The 18,809-nt window shown below is 33.4% G+C and overlaps 1 protein-coding gene across 1 annotated transcript; it reads right to left on the bottom strand.

Annotated features, from left to right (window-relative positions):
* Positions 1-1,159: 1,159 nt before the first annotated feature.
* Positions 1,160-2,753, bottom strand: LOC131067537 (WD repeat-containing protein LWD1). The gene has a single exon (XM_058002582.2). It carries the CDS (start codon positions 2,614-2,616, stop codon positions 1,492-1,494), a length of 1,125 nt encoding a protein of 374 aa, XP_057858565.1. The 5' UTR covers positions 2,617-2,753; the 3' UTR covers positions 1,160-1,491.
* Positions 2,754-18,809: the final 16,056 nt, after the last annotated feature.

Raw genomic sequence — 18,809 nt, 5'->3', positions numbered from 1 at the left:
ACCAACCATAGGGCACAGCTAACAATCATGCCACCAGAGAAAAGACAATTATACTGTAATTGCTTGACACGATTCCAAATGATTAAGGTCATCCCTGAGAGAATTCTGACTTGTTGTGAAACAACAAAATAAACATAAGTGATTGACAAAATGACATAGTTTTACCCTTCCCTTAATCAGCAAGAATGTATGTATGACTTCAAATTTTATTCCAAGGATACTTCTGGTTTTTTTATGTAAACTTGAATAGCTAGTGGTAATATCCCTCCATGGGTAGGATTGGTAAACTTGAAATGTCCCTCGCTCGGGAAGTGGACAATGTCCATAGCGCCAAAGTCATACAATGCTTTTTGAATTTGAGGATATATTGAATACCAAACAAAATATCATGGAATTGAACAAAATAGTCTCATGCTTATGTGAAAACCCAATTGTTAGCCTAATCCTCAAAAAGAGAGATGCCGCGGAATGAGTCATTGGAAAGTTTGACCCTCCCCATCCCTATTTGTTGATTAACAAATAAAGATTCCACACTTAACATTTACATGCTTATAAACTGAATATTCAGCATTTAATATTTTTTGCTTCAAGTTAATTCAAATTTTGCACCTAATGCATTAAATGAAGAGAACCTAATTATTAATATTCTTGGAAAAATCTCCAATAACTGGCACAGAAGCAGATGAATATGAGTTAAAAATCAAAGGATAAAGTCTAATTCCAATATATTTGGTCCGCATCATAGAACTTTTACTCCGGTCTCAAGTTTCCTGCCAATTGGTCACTCCTCTACGGAGGCCTATATAGGTTCGTGTTTCTCATTAGCTTCACAATTTCAAAAATAAACCGGAAAAAATACAAATGATATCGGTTAAGAACAAACAGTAGACGGCGCAGCTGATTTACGGTTGGTTGAAAGTGAAACCCTCCCCTTGAAAACATTCTGGCATGGAATTACCAGATGGGTGCATTTACATAAGCAATATGCAATAGTGCATTACCCTACAAGTTGTCAATCAAGTAGCAGCAAAACAACTCACCATGTTATTGCCTAAGTTCTGTTCACGAACAGAGAAATGGACATGGTTACTTTCCAGGAGCAGCCATTTAAAGAACCTATGCCTGATTAGCGAAATCGAAACAATGTGCAAGAATAAAATAACTGCAACTGTTTAATGCTCATAACATAAGGTTCATTTAGTAGGATCAATTTGTACAGTTGTATTCCTTCTGCACTAGAAGAAATAATGAAATATATGTGATTTCAGAAGCATGCTGAGCACTGAAATGTCCACAATTTAAGAGTGAATTGGAAAGAACGGTCTAAAAGAGAGTCAGTGAGCTTGGTTAATGCGAAAAAAGTAAGCTGAGCACTGAAATGCCTACGAGTCAAGAGAGAATTGGAAAGAGGGGTACAAATAAAACAGTCAATGTGATTAGCTAATGTGAATATTTTATTAGTTTGAAGCCTTAAACAGCACTTGAAGAGTTTCAAACCCTTAAAATCTGGAGCTTGTTGGAAAAGGCAATGGCGACCCAGTCGGGATGGGTGGAGGACCACTGCAGCTGCTCAATCTCGGCGCCCGCGGTGTAGGCGAGGATGGGATCGAGGCCACCATCGAGAGGGGGCTGGTGAGTGTGTGCGTGGGAGGGGTTCATGGAGGAGAGGTCCCATATAAGCGCCTGCGAGTCGTCCCCCGCTGTGCAGATGTGACAAGAGCTATGAGGAGCCCAGGCAATGGCATTGACGCTGGCGTGGTGCCTCTGCAGCTCAGCGACGGGGAGCGTGGGGTACCTGATGTCCAAGACGACAACCTTGGGGGAATCCATGATGATGGTGGCCATGTACCGGGGGTCCTGCTTGTTCCACCCGAGGCGAACTAGGGGCTGGGAGGCAGAGCTTTCATAGATGATGGTGGAGTGCTCCTTGTCGCGCAGGTCAAACACACGGACTGAGCCATCAGCGCTGACTGAGGCGAATACGCCCACGCCGCCCCAGGCGATGTCGTAGACCTCCTTGTCATGCGCAATGAGCTGCGTGTCCACCACCCCCTTATCGATGTCCCAAATAGTGCAGGTCGTGTCGATGCTGGAAGTTCCGATGCGCTTCGGCTCCGCCTCATTCCAGTCGAAAGAGGTGAGCGGGCCACAGAAATCGCTGTTCTTGTTGTTGTTGAGACATGACTTCAACGAAACTTCATCTTCCCCAATCTCCCATATGCGGAGATAGTCGGCGGAGGTGGCCACGAGGTCCGGGCGGAGGCAGTCCTTGTCCGGGATGAACATGAGCTTAGTCGGGGGATACGGATGCTCGAACAACAGCTTCGGGTCGCCCTTGATATCACCCGTCTCGTCATCCAGCTGAACGATTTCCACCTTATTCGAGTAGTGCTCTACCAGGCTCGAAATTCCCAACCGGTACTTCTTGTCCTTGCGCACGCTCCAGTTCATCCCGTACACCTGCCATGGCGACTCGTATGTGTAGATTTCTGATCGCTTCTGCTGCTCCTCTGCCTCACCTTCTCCCTCTCCTTCTCCCTCTCCCTCTCCCTCCACCTCCCCCTCCGCCTCTGCTTCCCTTTCCCCCTGCCCCTCTACCTTCTCTTCCTTCGCCATTCTTGCTCTGATCTGATCTGATTTCCTATAGATCAAATCACCATTCTGCACTCCATGTTACCAGGAATACATGTTTCATTTACCTATTTCACTGTCTACACGAATAAACGTGAAAAAAGCCTAGCTAGGTAGGCTAGTCAAACTTAGAAGTGAGTAATTTTAGAAATTAGTATGATTTTATATATGATTTTGGTACACTATTTGAAAGTTTTATATTATATAATGACGTTGAAATAAAACTAGCACTTGCACCCCCTTAGGTGCAAGGGTTTTCTCATAGAAAATTATATATAACTAGTAATTGCATCTTGGTGTGCAATAGGTATGTATAGTTGTGGAAGGTCAATTAGAGAGAAAAATGATATGTTTGTTACATACATTTGTGCAATACATGAGGTCAATAGGGAGAGGGAGGGGGATAAAGAGATAGAACTAGGGGATAAATAGAGAGAGAGATGGAGATGAAGATGGAGAAGGAGAGGGATGTAGAGAGAAAAGTAGAGATAGAGGAGAGAATGATGGATAGAAATGGAATAGATAAATATTAAAAAGAGAGGGATAAATATATAGAGAGGGAGATAGAGAAATATAAAATTACATATATATGGGTAGAGAGATAGGTAAAGAGACAAACAAATAAAGAGGAGAGAGAGAGAGGAATATAGTGATATAGATAGAGGAAGATATATAGTTATAGAGAGGGATAGGGAGAAATATATAGAGAGAGAGGGAGATATAGGAAAGGGATTTTGATAGAGATATAGGAGTGAGAGGGGGATAGAGAGAGTTAGTGTAGGAGAGATGGAGGAATGGAGTAAATAAAAGAGAGAGTTAGAGATAATGATATAAATAGAAAGGGGAGGGAGATATATGGAGATAGAGATAGAGGGGAAGATGACAAAGACAAGTAATAGACGAAGTGAGATATAGAAAGAGATAGAGAGACAGAGAGATAGATAAAAAAAGAGGGAGTGAGAGATAGAATGAAAGATAAAGAGATAGATATAACTTGGAAAAGATGGAGGGGGAGAGAGAGAGATAAATATATAGAGGGAGAGATGGAAGAGGAAAAAAAGAGGGAGAGTGAGAAATAGAGATAGAAAGGGAGACAATAATGAAGTACAAGTCAAATTTTTAAAAAGAAAATTAAAAACCAATATGTATAAATATCAAAAAATATTCTTTCCTTTTATTAACTTTTATAAACATCAAAAATTCTTTTTTTTTATTTTTTGTCCTTTAAATTGTCATTAATCGATTTTCTCTTCTATTTTTTTCATTAGTATATTAAACTATTAGTCAATGCTACCAATGAGGGAAAATTATTGTTTTGTATTGTTGTTTGTACTTCAAACAAGTTTAAAAACGAGGATGGTATAATATTTTCATTGTTGGAAACCGTGTCATCAATGAAAAATAAAAGCATATTATGATTTACAACGATCTTATTTTTCTTTTTTTTCCTAATTTATTTGTTAATTCATTTTTTTTGTGTATAATAATTTTTTTATTTAAAATAAAAGAAAAAAATCTGACATTAATTTCCAAAGATAGAATACTCTTTTTTCATATCTTTCAATGTTTACCTTACTCACTCTTAAAAATTCCTTATTAATTTTTATTAACAGGTGGCATGGTGAGGGAGGTGGCATTATCAAAACAATTCATGTGCCTTGCTTATGCTTCCCCATTTTCCATACAGGCCACATTATTCTTTCCTGAAGCAGTGAAGAAATTGTTGAAGATATGGTACTACTGTTGGCTTAGATGTTTTTGGTTGATGTTTGGTCCAAGGCTAATTTGGGGAAATTAGTTTTTGAAGCTCCAGGATACAAGATTGTAATCACAGTCAGCAATGGGGAACCTCATGTTTCCTGGGAGAATACAAAGAACATGCTTTGACAATGTCCCAAAATCACAGGGAACACAAAGAAGATTGTTTCTATTTTTCTCTTGCTTCCTCGTCTATAGAATTTTAGGATATCAAATTTTTTCATAAATTACTAGTCCACCTGATCGCTGAAAAGTGTTCTAATTCAATTGCATATGTGATTTGTTTTATGTGGGTTCTATGGTCGAGAATGATTGGTATAAGATGAATATTCCAAAGCCTCTGTACAGTTTTCTGTGAGAGAATACTTTCTCACTATATTTCTAGAAACTATGAAGAACTCGAAGTTTTAACAGTATGTTGTTTTTACCACATAAAATATTAAACCAAATTTGGGCCATTTAGCCGACAATAGTGAAGAAAACTTTGTATTTCTTTATGTAAGTGATGCAGGAGCATCTCCGGTCTATGAGCAATCTTGCATCAACCAAAAATATTTCCTTTTAGTTTTGTTCTTGTTCAATTCAGTGTTGTGATTTTTGCATGTTTCGGTAGCAGTTTCTTTATCGTTGTAGATCAAATTTTTGGTTTCAAAGCTTGTTCGTGTTCATCATTCTAGATTTCTAGTTCATTTGGTTTCTTTTCTGACAAGTTATTCCTTTTGGTGTGTTTGTTTCTTGGTTTCGAAGCAGTTTTGAGCTTATTGTCTATGTTGAAGATTTTTTCTCATGCAGAGTGATTTCTTGGCTTGCGGATCGATTTAGTACCACATGCAATGTTCTTGGGCCCTTGGCCGACCTTCCTACATGGTCTGCACTTTTTTATTGTTCTTGGTGGATGAGATCTTCACATTTTGGGGGCAACCTATTTTACACATTTCATTTCCCTTCCTTGGTAAATGTAATCTTTTGTGGCCGACCCGAATGTGTTTCGAATGGTATATATATTATTGTATGTGATCCTTTAAGGGATATTGAAGAAGTATGACGATCTAGATGCATAGCTTGTAATTTGGATACCCCTTGGAGGTCTGGATGGATTGTATTTCGGCATGTATGTTTGTGACTGGGCATGTTAGCCTACATGTAACCCGAATATTACTGGATGTTCTATGATGAATATATGATGATGCAGATGTCTGATTTTGCATTTTCTATGTTATGTGAAGTTGCTTCCATTGTGTTACTTTTGCTGCATGAACTGGTCTGTTCTGGTCTGATCTCTTTAAGGATCCACTAGATCATGGTTGCGTTAGTAAGCTGCCTTGATTTGTTTTGTAGCAGAGGTTGACTGGTTGTATAACGGTATTTGTGTACTCTACTAGTCTTTAACCGTGCAATATTAAGCTTAATGCAACATTAAAAACTATTTAAAATAAATAAAATTAATAATAAATAAGAATAACATTGACCTAAACTGATGAGAATGATTTTAACTATTGTTGTTAAGTGCTATTGCAAGTTGTCTTTATGATTGGAATTTACTTTGGAAGCTTACTGTAGAGTGTCACTAGTGCACCAATTGTGCAAACATTTAGAAATCAGAAAGATTTTACAAGTTTATCGGAATTTAATTAAAATTCACATTGAAAACTTGGAGTACACTGGCAAATTAAATGTAACCACAAATTTTTAATACAACCTTTAATACTTGTATATGGTATATGTGACAACAGTTAAAGATATTAAATATAGTGTATGAATCCATGCTATTAAATATTTTGCTTACCGTAAGTGTTTGTTGTTTTTGTTGGATGGATGTGTAGACCGCTAAGGGAGTACTATCCATATGCAAAATATAGTTGTGCATTTGTTTTTGCAAGAAAAAAGAAAAGTACGGTGAGCAGATGAGTGGACCATATCTCTTCAATCATCTTGCATTGTTGCAAGTGTCATGTCAATCGTAGATTTACTCCAATAGGTCATCCATTTTAGATAATGAGACATCTTTGACGTAAATATGTTAGAGAGTAATTTTATGTGCATAGAAGATGTATTAATTTAGTTTACAATATCTTATGCATAGAATCATATTTTTTGTGTATACATAATTGAAATACAATCTTCACTTTAGGTTGATAATCTGTCTTCAATCTATCAATTTTGTTTATAATTTTTGCTTTATTCTTTCACTAGTCTATTTTTTTTGTTTAACTTGATGGTTTTACACCAGTTATAATGGAGGTGCAATGTTATGTCAATTTTGATTTATATAGATATTTATCTTATAAATTTCAAAATAACATTAGATCAATAAAGAAGGCAAGAATTTTATAGGAGATATTTAAAAATCAAATCATTAATAAGCAATTGTTATTTTTCTTTTATGGTTAGAGGTTTGGATTTTTCTTGGATTCACTCATGGGGTGATTGTTTTATCAATGGAATATTGCAAGTGTTTATCAATTACCACATAGCATTTAATTGAATAAAAAGACATAAAATGAATCTTCATCTCAATTTGCATTTCATGATAAGAGGCACAAGTTCTCTATAATAGGATAGAGGAATTGGAGGAAGAAATAAACAAAGATGAGATTCAGTTCTATTCACATGATGAAAGTGACTTCTTTGAGTACAATACAGTCTATGACTACTTTGAGCTATAGTGCTAATTTCCCTACGAAATAAATTTTAAAAAAAAAAAAAAAAGTTTGACCTCTCGTCACATGTTCAAAACAATACACTACTAAAATATTTCCAATTGCAATGAAATTATGTGTATACCATTGAATTAGTGTGTGTCCAATTTATCATAAATAAAATGGTAGAAGCTATGAATCAACATTATGATTTCAACAATTCATTTTAATGATCTAGTCTAACCAGAGGACAAGGTGTTCAATATGTGTGTTGGTTGCAGGTATGAGAAGAGGCATTCAAACTTGCAGGTATGAGAAGAGGCATTCAAACTTGCAGGTATGAGAAGAGGCATTCAAACATACCTGTACATATTTTACCTTGTTTCCATGTGAATATAGAGGATCATGTTATAATTGGGTGGTATAGGTGTGGATTGAATCTATTTTCTTTATTCATACTTCAAAAGAAAATTATTTTGTTTTATCATGAAGTGTTGATTTTCTTTTGTGAGATCTGAGTACATAGATCAAATCTCTTTATATTTTTAAACCTTTGTCCAAGACTATTAGATTCATTATCTTGCAGTTGATACCAACGGGTTCTAGCAGTGGGTCGATGTAGAAAGACTTTGTAGGAATCTGATTGTACCTACATAAAACTATGGCATACTTGAAGATTTTGTAAAGTAGCACTAAGAAAGGCTCTATGGCAATCTTTTATGGAGCGAGATATTTGATTCTAGCCTAATTTTTGTTGACACCTAAAATTGTCTAAGCCTAATTAAATAAATATTTATTTATTTAATTATTTTATCTTAAGTCTTCTATTAATTGAATAAATAAAAATTTATTTAATTAATTCATTTATCCCTTCTATCCTTTCCCTATTTAAATAAATATTTTTATTTATTTAAATTATCTTTTCCTTAAATTAAATAAATATTTTATTTATTTAATTGGTCCCACTTCCTCTATTAATTAAATAAATCTTTATTTATTTAATTAATTCGTTAGCTTTTTCACTCTATGACATATGTCATTTATCTTACCTACCCCCTTCATATTTTATTATTTTTCTACCTACCCTCTAATCCTAGCCGACCATTTATCTTTTCACCTCTTAATCTTATCCCTCCATTTTTTCTAAGGTGTTCTCTATATAAGAGGATTCCCCCATCCTTATCAACCCTAATAAACAATCTAGCAATCTGGTATTCTAGTATTGGAGCTTACTTTTTGCTAGCATTCTTATCTTGCATCCATCATATTTCAAATCTTTGTTTCCTCATAGCCTTTGTCTGTGCTTCTGAGAGCAATGTTATGACAAAACACAAATCTTGAGGAATAGGAGTGCAATGGAGTAGTTTTAGAGCATGCATGTGTGTTTCTAGTTTAGATTTTGGTTTGCATTGTGTGCGTTTTGCAGGTACTCTATTGAGGATGTTGAAATAAATCTGGATCTTGTCCCATAAGATTTCAAATATATTTTTCTCCATCTACAATTTCAAATCATATTTTTAGTGTGGGTGAATTAGTTTGTCATTCCTAAATAATGTCTGAGTGTAGGGAAGAATACAATATTGATTATTTCTATGTTATGTTGAAAGATCTATTCTGCATGCACTCATAAACAACATTCTTTGGGATCCCTCTACGTAGAATTCTTGGAGCTTTATCGAATTTGATGTATGTTTCCAATGGTGTTTGTTTTTGCATGGAATTATTCTTTTATTGTGTAGAATTCTCTAATTTTTTCACAATCACAGGTGTAGTGTCTAGCATAGTTCCTTTGAAGACATAGCCAAATGCTCGCTTTCCCAACTCATAGGCAATTATTGGTCACAATTTTGATCTCTTTATTATGTGAATATTATGAAAGATATTTGTGTGTCATTATTCTTCACTTTTTGAACAACTCTTCCATCCTTGCACTGAATAAACCATGCAAATAGACTACCCATAATAGCAGTGCCTAAATGAACTGAAATAGAGAACACAAGTATTCTATTGTTCCTACCTACGTTGGGTGAATACTATGGCACATCATAAGAAACCAATCAAATACAATCTCTTGGTTGGAAGCCTTGCAAAAATTTGCATGACTAAATGTTTACACACTCCATAAACCCCACATTCACAACAACTTTATTCAACTGAGAAAAATTGGTCAAAGTTTGTGTTTTTCTTGCTACCTCTAGTCCTAAGGAGAAATAAAACTTTATGTCATGGGACTAAGAACATAGAGCATATGATCTATACCATCAACATACTGGAGACAAGAAAACACAACACAACAAGGCATTCTTAGCCTTCTTCACTTTGAGCTCCACTAGGCTCAAGTGGGTATTCCTTATTTCGGATCCATGCCTTTTGGTTTCTTACAAACAGCTTGTGGTATACAAGTAGATGGTTTTTAGTTTACCTAAGGTTTCCTTGGGTGAATATCCCATTAAACTTCAACCCTTGTTGTAAATCAGATTAAGAACTTTAACTTATGTACCTCTTGAAAGTCACAAGAATACGTGAAACATACAATTTCATATTTGCCTTACACAACATGTAACAATCATAGACACACTATGCTTGGGAATAACATAAGAAAAAGTAAAAGTCAGAAAAACAGAAAAGAAATGTTGATCATTTTGATGTGTTTCTGAAGAGGATTTAGACAACTTCGACAAACCAGTAAATATAAAATGCAAACCCCGACTGTAAAATAACTCAAATTAGTGGAGCTTTTGAATATTAATGTCTGAAATTAATATAATCCCTTTAGTTATTTGCATTAACTATTCTTGTTAATCCAAAATATATTCTCAAATTTCATTGCAATATGCAAACAAAATTTAATTCCTTCCTTCAAGGACACTCGTATACAAAACTAAACGTTGACAAGAGCATTGCCAAGACAAAACAAAAAATCCTTGATGTCATGATTCATATGAAAATTTTGAATACAACTGGAGACAATTCCTACAAATATCTTGCATTCTATTCATTTACTAATTGAAGATTCATAGGAAAGGACTTTAGCATTCCTTCATTATGAGATTACTCAACCCTAGATAGCTCTTCTTCCTACAGCCCCAAAAATTTTAGAACCCTTTAATCATGACTTTGACATTCCTTTTATAACCATAAGGAATGCAACAAGCTACGAGTCGTTTGCATGTGTCCAACATTTTACCTAATTAGCCCATTTACAAAAGATATGACCCAATAGAACTATTTGCCTCTATTTTGTCTTGAAGTGAAACCTACTTGGACGGTTATACATGAACACTTTGGTGCCAAGATCTGAGTGCTTCCATGAAAACCAACCACCTTGTGAGCCTAACCACCACCGACCATGGGTGGTTATTGATGCAGAGACAACCAAGACAAGTAATTCTTGTTACTCATCCTGGTAGGGGGGGACTTTGAGAATTCCTAACAAGCAGGTCTGTGTGGCTCCAAATCCACATCTTCAACATTCCCACCCTTCGTTGTCTCCACTGTTCTCTCATTCTAAGGGGAAAAGTTTGTTGCCAGAGAGATTAGAATTATTTGCAAGCCATAGGCAAGGCCTGCCTGCAACTGCACTTTGAGTTTCTAATACTTCTCTAACAACCACAAGCACTTTCAATACCCCTTTGGCTACAAGGTAAACTCTTAATGTGCTTCTCTTCAAGACTTCTACATATTCCTAGCAACACAATCCATTTTAGACATGCTTTCTTAGGCCAAAATGTGATTGCTACACCCACATACTTCATTTCACAACCTTTCGAGCATAATTTGATAATCATAAGTTTATTCTCACATTGCTTTGTATATATAACATTATTACATTATTTTGATTGATCACACTTTTTTGAAACATACAATGGTGACTACTAGCTATTGGGTAAAAGCACAAAGTTGTGTCACACTTTTATAAAAGAAACAACCAATGTTGATTCAACTTTCTAAATTGAATCAATAGAAAGTGAAATATATGTTTTGAATTTTGAAATGATGTAAACTAATAACATACATATATATTTTTTTGTGTATTTTATGTTTGTAATTTTTTTTAAAATTTAAAAAATTATTTGAATCTACTTTCTTATAAAGTAAACACTATAATTTAGTTGTTGATAAAATATTGAAATTGAGTTACACAAGGTGTCACACTTTATATAGTGGATTTTACCCTTTTTTCTTTAATTTTTTTGTGTATATTGATAACTTGAAACTTTAGTGCAAAAATATATTTTTAAATATTTTTTATGTATATATATTTTTCAATAAATTTGAAAAGTTGCGTGTACTAAAATATAACTCTTTCCATTTGGCGTCACCTTTTTTCTTAATTATTTATCCAGATTAGAAAAGAATTATATCATCTTGACATACTTTTTTTTCTAGTGCGTTTTAAAAAAAAAAAATTAAATAAATTTTAGTATTTTTCCATTACAAGATAATCAACCTTATATTTTAGTGTTGATAACCTACTTTCAATAAAAATAAAATATAAAATATAAAAACTAATTAAAATATTAAACAATATATATTTTGGAATATTCACTTATAGATCTATAAAAGGGTATTTTTACATTTCAAAAATAATATTATTCATAAGAGTAGGAGTTGTTGAAACATCAAATTTTTAAAAACAAAAATCGGCAATTATACCCAAAGTGGTATAAAATGTACACTTAGTAGACAATTCCAATTGGAAAAGTTGTTGCCCATATATAAGATAGCTATAATGAATCTCTATAGACCATTTGTTTGACTAAAATTAATTTTTAGTTAGAATTACTTAAATTCACTTATGCTGATAAGTTGGCCTAAAACGTGACACGATTTTGTGCTTTTACCCTATCTGATTCACACATTTGATCTAATATGCACACCATATTAATTTGTGTGAATCAATCTTTTCGACTATTTCTGCATTAGGTAATTGTGTGAGAAACTTCGTGATAACCTTGATTTTCTAACATCTGTGCATGACTCAACAGTTGCAATATTGTTTGCATGAACATTTTTGGACTTTTACAAATTCTCTAGGATATTCGTGCAGTTTTGACGACATGGCTAATGATGTTGGTTTGCATTGATTATCGAGACCTTTTCATTGGGAACCTGCACCATATTCTAAATTTCATTCGTCAATATTCTTTCCTTAGTAGGCAGCCATAGACAATCCCAACGGATCCACTTCGGTATTTCCCTATCCACGTGGCACTATATGGCAACTGATAACTCATTGTAACCCTTCAGACAAAATGGGTCTTCAAATCTGACCCTGCTTGCAATCTGTACAAGTGGAACGCTCTTTGGTAGGGACCACTTCAAACTCCATCTATTTTGACCACGTTCACCTACAAAGTGTTATACCCACTTTGCATAACCATCTCGGTAATGCAAGGTTACACATTCATTCGCCCCCCTCCTTTATCTCTCCTCCCGCATGCCCGCACAATTGTCCTGGCAACATGTTGTCACTTTGTGGGATTGTGGGATCAGTGTGCTATTTGTTTCTTTCTTCCCGCATACCTGCACAACAATGCTAAGAAAATACAGAATGTCGCGGGGAAATGAGCGAAGCTTATAAAGTACAAATTTGACCACATGAGTAAATTGAGACATAACAAAAAGTCGAGGCACCATATATTTTAAACACAGGGGAACAAGATTAGGTCCTAGAAAGAGACCTATCCAACTGGTAGTGGCCTTTTAGGAACCTATGATGGGATTGGTTTTAGATGATGAGAGACCCATAAGAACACAACTTAAGGCATGGGTAACCAAGATAGGAGGTCACCAATGAAATAAAACAGGCCCGCCAAAGGGACATTTCAATTCTTGTTGGGATGCAAATCAAACCTTCACAATAACCATCAAAATTTTAGAATTTTTTTTGAGGGTACCAACAGTTTGCAGGAAAAATATCATACAATTCCACCAAAGCAAAATTTATTTAAACTAAGATGAACCAAAACTAATTTATTCATACAACCACTCCTTTAAACTATTTATAAAAACCCAAAGCAAATCTAAAAGGATCAGATTCATGAGTTGTACACAAGATGTTTTTAAAATATTTGATTGCATATTAATTTGATTTGATAGCCTACAGGCAATCTAAGGGTCACTTGTACAAAAAAAATGGACTCAAAGCATGAGATCCAAAAGATCCAGTCTTTTAAAAATATTGATAGCATTGACTTACACTATCTCATGTAGTAAATGTCAGTCGACAGAGAATCAAATCTACAGATCTTGATATTTTATTTACTGCAATGACAACCATGTAAGCTACAAAAAGTGAATTACATTGGCCAAACCGATTGTTGTTCATTTACTACTCAAAGATATTATAGATTTTTATCTATTAATGTGTTCCATTTCCCAATATCTTAGAGTTGTTTACTGGCGGAAAAACATTGTATATAGGTGTGAAACAAGTTTGTATGAAAAGCCCATGTAATATAGCCTATCAGCTAATTAGATTGGATTTTAAAATTTGAATTTTAAATATGAGGTGAAATTTGTGTCACTAAAAGATATAGTAATCTAAAATTAAAAATTCTTAAATAAGACTGAGTTTTATCGTAGGAGTTTCACATAGTGATCTTGAAATCAAGTTAGTTTGGATACTAAAAACTAAATTTTACATAATGAGATCAAATATGTGTCACGAGATAAAATAATAATAATTTAAGAACTAAAAGATGCTTAAACAAGGTTGAGTTCTACGAATTGAAATTTAGAAAAAATAAGAGTGTCAAAATAAGTACTATACTATCTATTCAAGACACCCACATAAAATGATGTAAAACAAGAAAATAATTTATAGAGCATGCACTTTTAACCTTTACAATATTATATTAGAATGAAATTTTACATTCCAAAAAATTGTTACATAACCATTTTAATATAAGATACATAAATATGGAATATTTTATAAGAAATTAACCACATAACCTATGAAAAAATAACCATGATATTTATAGGGAGAGTTTAAAAATCATGTTTATTGTGATGTTTGTATGAATCTATATAGTTGTGAGGGTAAGAAACTCCTTTACATGGGTTAATTTAGGCTAAACAATTAAAAGTGATTATTTAAGCATAACTAATTTAGATTAATTAAAGTTGGAGATTGATAAATTAAAATGTTATCTAGGAATTAATGTAAAGGGACAAGACACTTAGTGTTGTGAATAATGATGAAGATTTATTGTTGATTTCATGCAAAATAGAGTCATTGTAGAGTTGAAAATGGTCTACTTTATAGTTTTTATGAATTATGTATTGCATTCATTTTATTAACTAGTCCTTGATAAGTTTCATGACACATTTTAGCCCATTCATTAGCATATTCTTAATATTAGATGTCAAGAATTTTTTTATGTATGCTCCTATTTGTTTTACCATACTTATTTGGGCATATTTCAAACTGTACATTATCACTTTTGTAATAGCTTCTAATGAATTCAAATTGGACAACCCATTTCAAAATCAACCCTATCTTGCATTTTTCTTTTTAAACAATTTTGATCCACAACATTTCTTATTCCAAACATTGTTTCTTCTTATTAAGCCCACCCTTTTCCATTAATCACCAATAATAATTAATTTGGAATCTCACAAGTATTATTATATTGAAAATTTTTAATATTTTATTTCTTTTATAGCTTTTGAAGCTTCTATACAACACACACATGATCTTTATTGACACAACATATTTTTTTGTGGTGTCTCAACCAAATCTTCAAAGTACAACTTCCAAAAGGCTTCATTTATTGTATTTTTCTTTTTTATCCGCATCTCCTTCCATTTCAAGCAACATTACTTACAAATTTTATTTAATTCTTATTTGCCACAACTTTCTAGTAACATGTTTTAGCTTCTCTTTATAATTTTGGTAGTTGTCTATTTTCTATTTCTTTTATTAAATTAAGTAGATTTCCTTTTTCTACTTCTTTTTATTCTTTTCAACATTGTTATCCACATGCTTTATTTCTTTTTTTGTTTAGTGCAACTTGTAAAAGGTGCATGTTACTTCATTTAGATAGTCTTTATAAGTGCCCAAAAAAATGGATAAGAATGCATAATAAGCTTGATGATGATCCAATGGCCTATCACATGACCCATGTAGCACGCATAAAATTTTGTCTCAATCGATCCCAACTCAATAGAAGTATTAAGTATAAGACCTCTCTCTCCCTTTATTATGTGTATATTGGTTATCTACAAAGGAATTATATTGATGCTTGTCAAATACTTATCTGTTGTTTGTTAATTAACAAAGTTGTGTATTTTTAATTGATTTACTCATTTTGTTGAATTTGAATATACTCCAATGAATTCATTATTGATAACATTGACAAAAATGTTTATTATTATTGTCCATGCAATTTCTCTCGCACATATTTTCTTACACCTTTCTTGGCTCTTAAACTCTAATTTTATTGTTACTAGATGCACCCAACATGTTCAAACTTCACTTCCCTTCCCTTCCCTAATTTTAAATATAATTTTATTTATATATTTTAACTTGGAATTTTTAAAGGTATCTTCTCTTTGGAATTATAGACTCTATAGAAACTACAATAAAGTTCATTATTTTCACTTATCATTGAAAAAGAGGTACACCATATTATTCAAGCTATCCTTAACTTATACAACGTTTTACTTTATTTTATTGGTTCCTTATATCATCTAAACTCTTACAATTACAACTTTAACTTTATTGCTTTAAAAAACCCCATGCTCTTTTCATTTTCCTTTTGTTATCCTCATGCCTTATTTTCATATGCTTTTTCCACTATCAAAAGGAAGACTCTCAATTGAGAAGAAGATTAAAAAAGGAAAAACACTTGATCTCTAAGAACAATATCGCACCAATCAACTATTCTCATACTTTATAGTTTGTATCCTAGAATGAGGATTCTATTTATTTCATTTTATTAGATTTTAATTTCAATAGATTAAATTAGTTTTAGACCAATCGTTTCATGCTATGCCCTATACCCATTGATTTATGAGGATATGAATAGTCAACTTATGGTTAACATACCTTTAATCAAGTTATGAATTATGTTCGTATTGTAGCATATTTCCTATTCTATTATTCTCTTATATAATTTATTTCATTACAAGTGATAATAAAGTTTGATCTTGCACATAGAGGGAAATAAACAATTCATTTTTTATTTTTTTTTAGAGCTTTTATTATGAAGTTTGTATCACTCTCAAATTTGTATTTTTTTTTCTAAAATCTGGAGGGTTGATCAAGGGTGCATTGAGGTAGCTATAATCCAAATTTGAGGTTGTTTAAAGCATTTTTGAATAATTTATTACAAAATTAGTCATTTTCAACAATACCACCCCCAACGCTACAAAACAATTAATTTATTTAAAGATCTATTCAACAAAAAAATGAGGTCCAAATAAGTAACAATAAAAAAATATTTTATTTGGATTCGTTTTGAATCTAAGTTATTGTCAAAAATATTTTGGAGGCATCGTAACAAGGACACATACTACAGGTTGATGCAAGAATTCATTCTCACCAAGATAAACTCATAATAAAAGGATGTGGAACCGAAAATGGGAATAGAGGCATCTTTTGTTTTAGGGTTTTCTTTGATATGTCATAAAGTGAGCTACCTTGAGCATAGTGTACACACATTCAACCTAATATAGCCAAGATCAATTATTGATTGAATGAAATTGGGTATAGAGTTGATCAATTGTCGAATTGTAATGCTCGCCAGAATACCCTAGAGAAATATACTAAACTAGCATACAAATAGAGATAATTTAATTTTAAAAAGAACATAACTAATGCAACACATTATAAACATATGCAAATTAACTAACCATCTACTCATATGCACATGAGCCATTAAACACAAACATAAGATCATATTATGCAAGCGGAATTAATATCATTCCATTAACATCTCATCAATTAGCGTCATTCCCTAGGGTATTCCAACAACATTACTTTATTAACTCTAACTCTAACCATCATATTAACATCTACTTTCTATCTTTTAACATACATTTCATATTTCTCAATTATCCTTAACCTCTAGGTTCATTTTAAATCACCAAATCCAAATATTCTTAATTCCTATATCTTCATAATCCATAATTACATCAAATTTTCCCTAATAAGCATCATCTTATATATGTCTAGTTCATTTCCTATCTTAGCAATAATCATACACTCTAACAAGATATCTATATATAACCACATTCGAGAAACCCATACAACAAGGAAGTAATTATTTTCCAATTAAGATCACATATATCCCATAGCATACAAGATCATCTCACATTGTCATTAATATCATAAATACACATAAAGCTATCCAATGACAATTCTTATTCCATTATAATTCCCAATCTTTAACTCATACATATTAGGCATCCTATTACAACATAGATAATACAATGATTACATCATCTTAATACATTACAAGATCATAACCTCAACTACATCACGTCTCATTACATATCAATACAAGGTAACAATACACATAGGAATCGGCTCCATGATTGCATCTATACAATGAAGAGAGATGAAATCCACATCCATGTTTGCTATCCTTTGATGAAGATCATCCCAATGGAAGAAGGCATCAAACCATCTGACTATGTGGAACCAATAAGGAGCCACCCCCCATGCTAGGAGATGACACAAGATTCCAACTCACACTCTAGACCTAGGATAACACATATGACCAAGGGATAAAACATAACATCCACAACTGAAAAATAACCAAAGAATCAATAAGCCAAAATCACATCACGAGGCCGATTCAAAACAATAAACGCCCAGAGGCATAACAAAAACCATGGCATAAGGATAGAGGACACATATAGGGAAGAGTGTCATCACACGTTATCCTAAAAAAGAAGGGATATAAATATAACATCAGAATCTCCACTCGCTCCCTTGATAGACATGTGGAACTGTCTCAACCTATGAGCAAATCAAGCGAGTTAAATTTACCATCTCCATGGTCTTCCCAAGCTCATCCTGAGTCTCCACTCAAGGGCTATGAGGTGGGGTACCAAAACCAATTTCATTAATTTGATTAGGTGAATCCTAATTACCCAATCCACTAATTAAGTTATTATGGTTATCACTTGTAAATTAATGAAAAACCCTCAATGTGGCTCCTGGTAGTCTAGACTCTAAGCATCCTTACAAGAAACCTCTTAGCATCCTATTTATCATGACCTCGGTCTACACATGAGAGCCCACTCTCCCTATCCATACACCAAGACCTTAGGGTAAAACATAATCAACAACAACTCAATGAGGCTCAAATCCACAAGCTTGTACATACAACCACATTAACAACCATAAAGGCCATGCAAATATAAACCAATCCATGAAAGCATAATGCCAAATGCAACATCAACCAAGACCCTCATTCACAAATTATACAAAACTAAACATAAACCATAATTCAGTACAATCCTCTACATTGAGGCTTTTCTCCATCTTGCTAGAGCTAACACAAATAACCCTCTACAACAAGGTATGTGCCATCTTGTAGGAGTTTCATACAAACAAGGACAAGGAAATCACCTCTTGCAAGTACATAAAAATACCATCAAATACACATTAACTCTATACTGATCACAACAACAACTCTGGACAACTCATACACTCAAGGTACAACCTTTGGTACAAAATCAATTAAGAAAAATCAACTTAAAATGATTGAATGAACAAAACATGCTAGATGGCGACGTACCAAGTGGTACGATGGCAGACTGATA

The sequence above is a fragment of the Cryptomeria japonica genome, chromosome 10 (assembly GCF_030272615.1).
Source record: "Cryptomeria japonica chromosome 10, Sugi_1.0, whole genome shotgun sequence".
Taxonomy (NCBI): Eukaryota; Viridiplantae; Streptophyta; class Pinopsida; order Cupressales; family Cupressaceae; genus Cryptomeria; species Cryptomeria japonica.
This window is presented reverse-complemented; position numbering and strand designations above follow the sequence as displayed.

Coding starts and splice junctions, on each gene's coding strand:
- LOC131067537 (XM_058002582.2), bottom strand. CDS start 2,616: ATGGCGAAGGAAGAGAAGGTAGAGGGGCAGGGGGAAAGGGAAGCAGAG.